General features: G+C 47.9%; 1 protein-coding gene across 4 annotated transcripts in view; it reads left to right on the forward strand.

Moving 5' to 3' along the window:
* NUB1 (negative regulator of ubiquitin like proteins 1) overlaps nt 1-2290 on the forward strand; it is a 41441-nt gene extending 39151 nt beyond the window's left edge. For 2 of the 4 annotated variants that reach the window (XM_003270934.4, XM_030826193.1), the window contains exons 14-15: nt 469-646; nt 888-2290. In XM_003270934.4, coding sequence (XP_003270982.2) covers nt 469-646; nt 888-1066 — 357 coding nt within the window. In that variant the 3' untranslated portion in view covers nt 1067-2290. Of the gene's footprint in view, nt 1-468 lie in introns of all 4 variants that reach the window. The other 2 variants (XM_030826191.1, XM_030826192.1) reach the window with 1 other exon arrangement.
* Nucleotides 2291-10804: the final 8514 nt, after the last annotated feature.

A 10804-nucleotide genomic window follows, 5' to 3' on the forward strand; every position in this document is an offset into this window, starting at 1 on the left:
TCTCTTTAGGTTTGTCGCCTTTGTCTATGCACCACTGTTTACATCAGCCCCATTTCTCTGCCTGTGACCTAAAAGGATGTCACTGTGACCTGTGAAACCCATCCAGCTTTGTGTCCCAAGTGACAGCTCTGTCCACATTTGTCCCCCCACACACATTGGCATGCCTGTATGCTGTGGCCACTGACCTTGCGGTGCCCATGGTGAGGCTGGCGTGGTGCCTTGCTCTCAGCCCAAGGTCCTTGCCTGTCCTGAGATGGCTGCTCACTGACGCACCCGACTCGAGTCTTCCAAGCCCCGTTCCAGGCTGCTCCACGCTCACATTGCACAGAAGCATGACTTGTGCAGAAAGGTCCATGGTGCGCACGCCAGGAGCTCTTAAACATGAGCCGGCTGTCCGCCCATGTGGGGGAAGCGGGTGGCAGAAGAGGAGCCAGGGGCCGATGCTGTGACCCCTGCGCTCTCCCCTAGTTGGTGTACATGGGTTTTGATGCACTTGTGGCCGAAGCTGCGCTGAGAGTGTTCAGAGGCAACGTCCAGCTGGCCGCCCAGACCCTTGCTCACAACGGAGGAAGCCTGCCTCCTGAGCTGCCGCTGTCACCGGAAGCCTCTTTGTCCCCGCCAGCCACGTCCCCTTCCGACTCCGCAGGTAGGTCTGGGGTCTCTGAGTGCCGCGTTGAGAGCAAAGTGTCTTCAGAAGCCAACAGATGGGACCGGTGCCTTAGGCCACGGCAGACGTGGAGACTGAGGGGGCGTCCCCTGATGTCACTGGGCCGGCCACCTGGACAGTGTGGCCAGCAAGAGGCACAGTCTGAGGTTGACTGTGGTCATGCAGCGTCCCCAGGACAATCCTCACATAATTCACTTACTGCTGCGGTATTTTATTGTAGGAACCTCTAGTGCCTCAACAGACGAAGACATGGAGACAGAGGCCGTCAATGAGATACTGGAAGACATTCCAGAGCATGAGGAAGACTATCTTGACTCAACTCTGGAAGATGAAGAAATTATTATTGCAGAGTACCTATCCTATGTAGAAAATAGGAAGTCGGCAACAAAGAAAAACTAAATAATGAACAGAAATAGCGCTAATTTTCTGCTTATAAATGCTATCATTATGAAAAGGCTAATGCAGCTCTTTCTGTTCTTACTTTTCATCTGAATTGCAAGTCCTCTTTGGGTGTAGGAGGGGGTGGGCAGGGGACGAGTCCAGGAGGGGTTCCAGGGCCTTCATGCGTGGTCTCGGGGGATAAGCTTCCTCTGGCCTGGCGCAGGCCGTTCCATCTGCCTCCCGGGTCTGCGTCCCTAACCCCTTCCCCAGCTTGTTTTACCCCGAAACAGGAAGGAACAGGGGTCCTGCAGAACAGGGGTCCTGGGGAAGGTGTCCAGGGCAGGGTCCTGGGAAGGGCGTCCCGACTGCTTCCTCTTCAGCTGTGGCTCCATCTGCCCAGCTTGCCTGCCTCCTGCACCCACTGCCCGTGACCTTCCTGCTTCCCACGCTGTCATCTCTGCCAGGATGCCCCATGGGTTCCTGTGCCACCCTTTCCCCGCCCCTCAAATAATCCTTTAAGTCTTCCTTCCAAGTGCTGTGGGGCAAAACGATGAGGCACTGGCCTTGGGGGCCACACCAGGTCGCAGCAAATGCCTTCCGCCTGGGACGCCAGTGTTTTATGCTCTTAGTTCAGTAAAATACACCCCCGAAATTCAAGATTGAGTGTCAGACTTTATATATATTCAGCATTCCTCATTACAGAAATCTTTTATTGAATGGGAAAGGTTTAAATGCTAACCAAAGCAATTTATTTTTAATTAGTATTTTTAGACTCTGTGCTGTCATACTGAACTCACTGCTAGCTAAGAGACCTATCAGAGATTTAGATATATTTTCTCCAGGTTTTTTGTGGGTTTTTTTTGTTGTTGTTGTTGTTCTATCCATGTGACAGAGGCTCCTTCTGAAAGTATGTAGTTCGCTGTATGTCGGTTCCAGCAGTAACCGTCCTCGCTGCGCCACGCACTCCTCTGTAGATGTGCGCCCAGTGGGAGTTCCTTCCAGCCCTAGGACCGCAGCAGCAGCCAGGTGCCGAGTGGATTGAGTGCCAGGTGCATCCAAGACTTTTCCTCCCTTCCAGAAGGCACTGACTGAAGACAGGATGGATCACGTGGAGCCGGCTGAAATGCTCCAACTTTTTCATAAAGTGTGGGCGGTCCAGTTTGGATGGATGGGAATCTTCTTGTCATTCTTTTTAAATGGATGATACTGATGGAAATAAAAGGTGGAAAATATATTCAAAAATTGTCACCCTAATTTTGCAGTAATTTACTCAGCCTCCCCAGCTGTAGGTGTTGAAAGTGTCTGGGTGACTAGCTCTTCATTCTGATTGCAGGATGTCTGTTTCCACTGAGTTTTGTGAGGAGACGGAAGGATGACCTCAGAAGCGGCAGAGGGCACCTGCTATGAAAGATGCTGCATGCCAAGCAGGGCTGGGGTGGATCCTGAGCAGGGGACTGAAATGCACCTGTCAGGGTTTGCCTCAGAGGTGCCTGGTGAGCTGAGGTGACGCGGAGTCTCAGCCTCATTTGACACAATGCCACACTTGGATTTGGGGCCTGAATTGAAGCTTTTGGCTAACAAGTCACTGTCCCGAGCTTGGTTCAGGCGTGTCTTCTAGCTTCCCAGCTGTTTTTAGCCATCATAGAAGCAATGCCACACCAGCAGGCCCCAAAACTCTTCCGTGTCTTGTGAAGAGCGAGCCACAGAGGAAGCTGGCTGTGGGGGCAGTTCTGGGCATGCACTATGTCCAGGATGGACTGCCCTCCAGGCATGGAGACTTAGTCCGGGCCTGTTCCACCGGACAGGCGGTGGAGGAGGGGGCAGGACGGTGCTGAGGCTGGAGAAGGAGAGGCCGTTGCAGAGAAGGGGGCCTGGGAGGGTTCTCCTTGGAGTCAGAGGAAAAAGAACATTCCAGATGTGGGACAAACGAGATAGTATTTGGGGCAGGACAGTCTGAGTGTGACATGTTCATGGGCTGCCAGAAGGTGTGGGTTGTGGGGAGAGAAGAATGGGGGCGAATGGTATGATTGCTGATCACAGCAGGGAGGCTGGATGCCATTAGAGGAGCAGGAGCGGGCATGGGCGTGTGGCAGGCAGGTGAGAGCAGCCCATGCCAGCACAATGGTGTGCACAACTGGTCAGGTGTCCTTGACGCTGATCACTGCCTCACCTTGTCCCTGTGTTCCTGCCCATATGTCCTATGGGTAGCTCCTGTTCTTCCTCCCTTAGCCAACTCAATCAATTTATCAAAAGCAGACACCTCGTTTCTTCATTCATAGCAAGGCGACAGTGGTGTGGCTGGAAGGGAACCAGGCCTGGGTCCAGGGGATCAGACTCTCATTCACCATGTCTCTCGGGCTCTCAGAAACCAGAGACAGAATGGCCATCTGGCCATCTTTATGTCCTCAACATCTCGCAAAGCTCTCTGTGCCATGGAAGTAGAAATTAACCCCAATGCGTGTTGCTTTAAAAATGCAAAGTGGGGGTGGAGCCAAGATGGCCGAATAGGAACAGCTCCGGTCTCCAGCTCCCAGCCCCAGCGACACAGAAGACAGGTGATTTCTGCATTTCTGCTTGAGGTACCGGTTTCATCTCACTAGGGAGTGCCTAACAGTGGGTGCAGGACAGTCGGTGAAGCGCACTGTGCGTGAGCCGAAACAGGGCGAGGCATTGCCTCACTCGGGAAGCGCAAGGGGTCAGGGAGTTCCCTTTCCTAGTCAAAGAAAGGGGAAGCAGACGGCACCTGGAATATCGGGTCAGTCCCATCCTAATACTGCGCTTTTCCAACGGGCCTGGAAAACGGCACACTAGGAGATTGTGTCCTGCACCTGGCTCGGAGGGTCCTATGCCCACGGAGTCTCGCTAATTGCTAGCACAGCAGTCTGAGATCAAGCTGCGAAGCGGCAGCGACGCTGGGGGAGGGGCGCCCGCCATTGCCCAGGCTTGCTTAGGTAAACAAAGCAGCCAGGAAGCTCGAACTGGGTGGAGCCCACCACAGCTCAAGGAGGCCTGCCTGCCTCTGTAGGCTCCACCTCTGGGGGCAGGGCACAGACAAACAAAAACTCTGCAAGAACTTCCACAGACTTAAATGTCCCTGTCTGACTGACAGCTTTGAAGAGAGTAGTGGTTCTCCCAGCATGCAGCTGGAGATCTGAGAACGGTCAGACTGCCTCCTAAAGTGGGTCCCTCACCCCTGAGCAGCCTAACTGGGAGGCACCCCCCCAGTAGGGACAGACTGACACCTCATTCAACCCGGTACTTCTCTGAGACAAAACTTTCAGAGGAACTATCAGACAGCTGAATTTGTGGTCTCACGAAAATCTGCTGTTCTGCAGCCACCGCTGCTGACACCCAGCCAAACAGGGTCTGGAGTGCACCTCTAGTAAACTCCAACAGACCTGCAGCTGAGGGTCCTGTCTGGTAGAAGGAAAACTAACAAACAGAAAGGACATCCACACCAAAAACCCATCTGTACATCACCACCATCAAAGACAAAAAGTAGATAAAACCACAAAGATGGGGAAAAAACAGACCAAAAAAACTGGAAACTCTAAAAAACAGAGCACCTCTCCTCCTCCAAAGGAACGCAGTTCCTCACCAGCAACAGAACAAAGCTGGATGGAGGATGACTTTGATGAGTTGAGAGAAGAAGGCTTCAGACGATCAAACTACTCTGAGCTACGAGAGGAAATTCAAAACAACAGGAAAGAAGTTAAAAACTTTGAAAAAAAATTAGAAGAATGGATAACTAGAATAACCAATGGAGAGAAGGGCTTCAAGGAGCTGATGGAGCTGAAAGCCAAGTTTCGAGAACTACGCGAAGATTGCAGAAGCCTCAGTAGCAGATGCGATCAACTGGAAGAAAGGGTGTCGCTGATGGAAGATGAAATGAATGAAATGAAGAGAGAAGGGAAGTTTAGAGAAAAAAGGATAAAAAGAAATGAACAAAGCCTCCAAGAAATTTGGGACTATGTGAAAAGACCAAACCTACGTCTGATTGGTGTACCTGAAAATGATGGGGAGAATGGAACCAAGTTGGAAAACACTCTGCAAGATATTATCCAGGAGAACTTCCCCAATCTAGCAAGGCAGGCCAGCATTCAGATTCAGGAAATACAGAGAACGCCACAAAGATACTCCTCGAGAAGGGCAACTCCAAGACACATTATTGTCAGATTCACCAAAGTTGAAATGAAAGAAAAAATGTTAAGGGCAGCCAGAGAGAAAGGTCGGGTTACCCACAAAGGGAAGCCCATCAGACTAACAGCTGATCTCTCAGCAGAAACTCTACAAGCCAGAAGAGAGTGGGGGCCGATATTCAACATTCTTAAAGAAAAGAATTTTCAACCCAGAATCTCCTATCCCGCCAAACTAAGCTTCATAAGTGAAGGAGAAATAAAACACTTTACGGACAAGCAAACGCTGAGTGATTTTGTCACCACCAGGCCTGCCCTAAAAGAGCTCCTGAAGGAAGCACTAAACATGGAAAAGAACAACCGGTACCAGCCACTGCAAAAACATGCCAAATTGTAAAGACCATCGAGACTAGGAAGAAACTATAGCAACTAACGAGCAAAATAACCAACTAACATCATAATGACAGGATCAGATTCACACATAACAATATTAACGTTAAATGTAAATGGGCTAAATGCTCCAATCAAAAGACACAGACTGGCAAACTGGATAAGGAGTCAGGACCCATCAGTGTGCTGTATTCAGGAAACCCATCTCACGTGCAGAGACACACATAGACTCAAAATAAAGGGATGGAGGAAGATCTATCAAGCAACTGGAAAACAAAAAAAGGCAGGGGTTGCAATCCTAGTCTCTGATAAAATAGACTTTAAACCAACAAAGATCAAAAGAGACAAAGAAGGCCATTACATAATGGTAAAGGGATCAATTCAACAAGAAGAGCTAACTATCCTAAATATATATGCACCCAACACAGGAGCACCCAGATTCATAAAGCAAGTCCTGAGTGACCTACAAAGGGACTTAAACTCCCACACAATAATAATGGGAGATTTTAACACCCCACTGTCAGCATTAGACAGATCAACGAGACAGAAAGTTAACAAGGATATCCAGGAATTGAACTCAGCTCTACATAAAGTGGACCTAATAGACATCTACAGAACTCTCCACCCCAAGTCAACAGAATATACATTTTTTTCAGCACCACACCACACCTATTCCAAAATTGACGACATAGTTGGAAGTAAAGCTCTCCTCAGCAACTGTAAAAGAACAGAAATTATAACAAACTGTCTCTCAGACCACAGTGCAATCAAACTAGAACTCAGGATTAAGAAACTCACTCAAAACCGCTCAACTACATGGAAACTGAACAACCTGCTCCTGAATGACTATTGGGTACATAATGAAATGAAGGCAGAAATAAAGACGTTCTTTGAAACCAACGAGAACAAAGACACAACATACCAGAATCTCTGGGACACATTCAAAGCAGTGTGTAGAGGGAAATTTATAGCACTAAATGCCCACAAGAGAAAGCAGGAAAGATCCAAAATTGACTCCCTAACATCACAATTAAAAGAACTAGAAAAGCAAGAGCAAACACATTCAAAAGCTAGCAGAAGGCTAGAAATAACTAAAATCAGAGCAGAACTGAAGGAAATAGAGACACAAAAAACCCTTCAAAAAATTAATGAATCCAGGAGCTGGTTTTTTGAAAAGATCAACAAAATTGATGGACCGCTAGCAAGACTAATAAAGAAGAAAAGAGAGAAGAATCAAATAGATGCAATAAAAAACGAAAAAGGGGATATCACCACCGATCCCACAGAAATACAATCTACCATCAGAGAATACTACAAACACCTCTATGCAAATAAACTAGAAAATCTAGAAGAAATGGATAAATTCCTCGACAAATACACCCTCCCAAGACTAAACCAGGAAGAAGTTGAATCTCTGAATAGACCAATAACAGGTTCTGAAATTGTGGCAATAATCAATAGCTTACCAACCAAAAAGAGTCCAGGACCTGATGGATTCACAGCTGAATTCTACCAGAGGTACAAGGAGGAACTGGTACCATTCCTTCTGAAACTATTCCAGTCGATAGAAAAAGAGGGAATCCTCCCTAACACATTTTATGAAGCCAGCATCGTCCTGTTACCAAAACCTGGCAGAGACATAACCAAAAAAGAGAATTTCAGACCAATATCCTTGATGAACATTGATGCAAAAATCCTCAATAAAATACTGGCAAACCGAATCCAGCAGCACATCAAAAAGCTTATCCACCATGATCAAGTGGGCTTCATCCCTGGGATGCAAGGCTGGTTCAACATACGCAAATCAATAAATGTAATCCAGCATATAAACAGAACCAAAGACAAAAACCACATGATTATCTCAATAGATGCAGAAAAGGCCTTTGACAAAATTCAACAACCCTTCATGCTAAAAACTCTCAATAAATTAGGTATTGATGGGACGTATCTCAAAATAATAAGAGCTATCTATGACAAACCCACAGCCAATATCATACTGAATGGGCAAAAACTGGAAGCATTCCCTCTGAAAACTGGCACAAGACAGGGATGCCCTCTCTCACCGCTCCTATTCAACATAGTGCTCGAAGTTCTGGCCAGAGCAATCAGGCAGGAGAAGGAAATAAAAGGTATTCAATTAGGAAAAGAGGAAGTCAAATTGTCCCTGTTTGCAGATGACATGATTGTATATCTAGAAAACCCCATTGTCTCAGCCCCAAATCTCCTTAAGCTGATTAGCAACTTCAGCGAAGTCTCAGGATACAAAATTAATGTACAAAAATCACAAGCATTCTTGTACACCAATACAGACAAACAGAGAGCCAAATCATGAGTGAACTCCCATTCACAATTGCTTCAAAGAGAATAAAATACCTAGGAATCCAACTTACAAGGGATGTGAAGGACCTCTTCAAGGAGAACTACAAACCACTGCTCAATGAAATAAAAGAGGATACAAACAAATGGAAGAACATTCCATGCTCATGGGTTGGAAGAATCAATATCATGAAAATGGCCATACTGCCCAAGGTAATTTATAGATTCAATGCCATCCCCATCAAGCTACCAATGACTTTCTTCACAGAATTGGAAAAAACTACTTTAAAGTTCATATGGAACCAAAAAAGAGCCCGCATCGCCAAGTCAATCCTAAGCCAAAAGAACAAAGCTGGAGGCATCACGCTACGTGACTTTAAACTATACTACAAGGCTACAGTAACCAAAACAGCATGGTACTGGTACCACAACAGAGACATAGATCAATGGAACAGAACAGAGCCCTCAGAAATGATGCCGCATAGCTACAACTATCTGATCTTTGACAAACCTGACAAAAACAAGAAATGGGGAAAGGATTCCCTATTTAATAAATGGTGCTGGGAAAACTGGCTAGCCATATGTAGAAAGCTGCAACTGGATCCCTTCCTTACACCTTATACAAAAATTAATTCAAGATGGATTAAAGACTTATATGTTAGACCTAAAACCATTAAAATCCTACAAGAAAACCTAGGCAATACCATTCAGGACATAGGCGTGGGCAAGGACTTCATGTCTAAAACACCAAAAGCAATGGCAACAAAAGCCAAAATCGACAAATGGGATCTCATTAAACTAAAGAGCTTCTGCACAGCAAAAGAAACTATCATCAGAATGAACAGGCAACCTACAGAATGGGAGAAAATTTTTGCAACCTACTCATCTGACAAAGGGCTAATATCCAGAATCTACAATGAACTCAAACAAATTTACAAGAAAAAAACAAACAACCCCATCAAAAAGTGGGCAGAGGACATGAACAAACACTTCTCAAAAGAAGACATTTATGCAGCCAGAAAACACATGAAGAAATGCTCATCATCACTGGCCATCAGAGAAATGCAAATCAAAACCACAGTGAGATACCATCTCACACCAGTTAGAATGGCCATCATTAAAAAATCAGGAAACAACAGGTGCTGGAGAGGATGTGGAGAAATAGGAACACTTTTACACTGTTGGTGGGACTGTAAACTAGTTCAACCATTGTGGAAGTCAGTGTGGCGATTCCTCAGGGATCTCGAACTAGAAATACCATTTGACCCAGCCATCCCATTACTGGGTATATACCCAAAGGACTATAAATCATGCTGCTATAAAGACACATGCACACGTATGTTTATTGCGGCACTATTCACAATAGCAAAGAGTTGGAACCAACCCAAATGTCCAACAACGATAGACTGGATTAAGCAAATGTGGCACATATACACCATGGAATACTATGCAGCCATAAAAAATGATGAGTTCGTGTCCTTTGTAGGGACATGGATGAAACTGGAAAACATCATTCTCAGTAAACTATCGCAAGGACAAAAAACCAAACACCGCATGTTCTCTCTCATAGGTGGGAATTGAACAATGAGAACTCATGGACACAGGAAGGGGAACATCACACTCCGGGGACTGTTGTGGGGTGGGGGGAGGGGGGAGGGACAGCATTAGGAGATACACCTAATGCTAAATGACGAGTTGATGGGTGCAGGAAATCAACATGGCACATGGATACATATGTAACAAACCTGCACATTGTGCACATGTACCCTAAAACCCTAAAGTATAATAAAAAAAAAAAAAATGCAAAGTGAGTGTAGCGCCTGTGTTTTGGGTCCGTGCCCCACTGGGTTTCTCTGATGCGTGCTCCATTCTCTGCTGTGGTTGGATAAGGTGGGGACCGGAGCTGACGTGTCAGTGAGGGGCTGCTCAGGCCAGAGCGCAGCATCACCATGCAGCAGTGTCTTCGGCAGGCAGGAGTCAGTGTGAACGTCTGCACAGGCTCAGGGCCGGCCGGCAGCACTCAAGGCGGTTCTCTGGCCTGCGCCACCGGAACCGTCCCTTGAGCACGATGGAAAGCTCCTCTCTGGTAGGTACACCCCTTGCGGCAGCCACAGGCCCCTATGGCTTCGGGACGCAGCAAGACCTGGCCACCCCCTAGGTCTGTGTGCTTAAGTCTCACCCAGAGAACAGTGCGTGGTGCCGTTTCTGCGGGTTCTCCTGCACCGATCTGCTTGCCTCCCAACAGGCCCATTTTCCTGGCGTGGGAGTCGGGGGCGCTTTGGTTCCCAGGGTTTGGAGGTTTGGCCTAGAGGAGTTACAGCGCCTGTGTCCTTTCTTTCCTACTGTCCACAGTGCAATCCCTACCTGTTCATCTGGGCCCGAGGGTGGACCCGCCCATCACCTAGCAGGTGAGCCCTGGCGGTCCCCGGCCCTCTCTGATGAAGTGTCTTCTGCATTAAGACTATGAAGCGCATGCTGCTCTACCTGAAGGGGCTGCTCCACTTGAAGGGGCTGCTCCTGCAGCAGATGCTTCTCTCTGCAGCGAGATGATGAGCTCTCCACGGCAGACACTGTCACCTGCAGCTTCTCTCCTGGCACCTGGGCCAACCGGGGCACATGGATGCAGAAAGTGGCACCATCAAGGGGCTGAAGAGCACCCCGCTCAGGTGCTGTGAGGGGTGCTGAGGGGTCTCCTGCAGGGCCTCTCGGCAGACTGAGCCCCACTGGCCCCTCGAGCCCCTGGGCACAGGGCTCCCCTTGGGTGCTCGGTGGCTCTGGCGTGTGTGTTGTGCCTCCCAGCTCCAGGCACTGCCCTGGCTCCTGAGCACGAGCCCGGGGGTGGGGCTGCTGCCCGCCCCCACCCCTCCTTCCACTCCAGGCCCTGAAGGGACTTCCTAGATTCATGCCAGAAAAT

The sequence above is a fragment of the Nomascus leucogenys genome, chromosome 13 (assembly GCF_006542625.1).
Source record: "Nomascus leucogenys isolate Asia chromosome 13, Asia_NLE_v1, whole genome shotgun sequence".
Lineage (NCBI taxonomy): Eukaryota > Metazoa > Chordata > Mammalia > Primates > Hylobatidae > Nomascus > Nomascus leucogenys.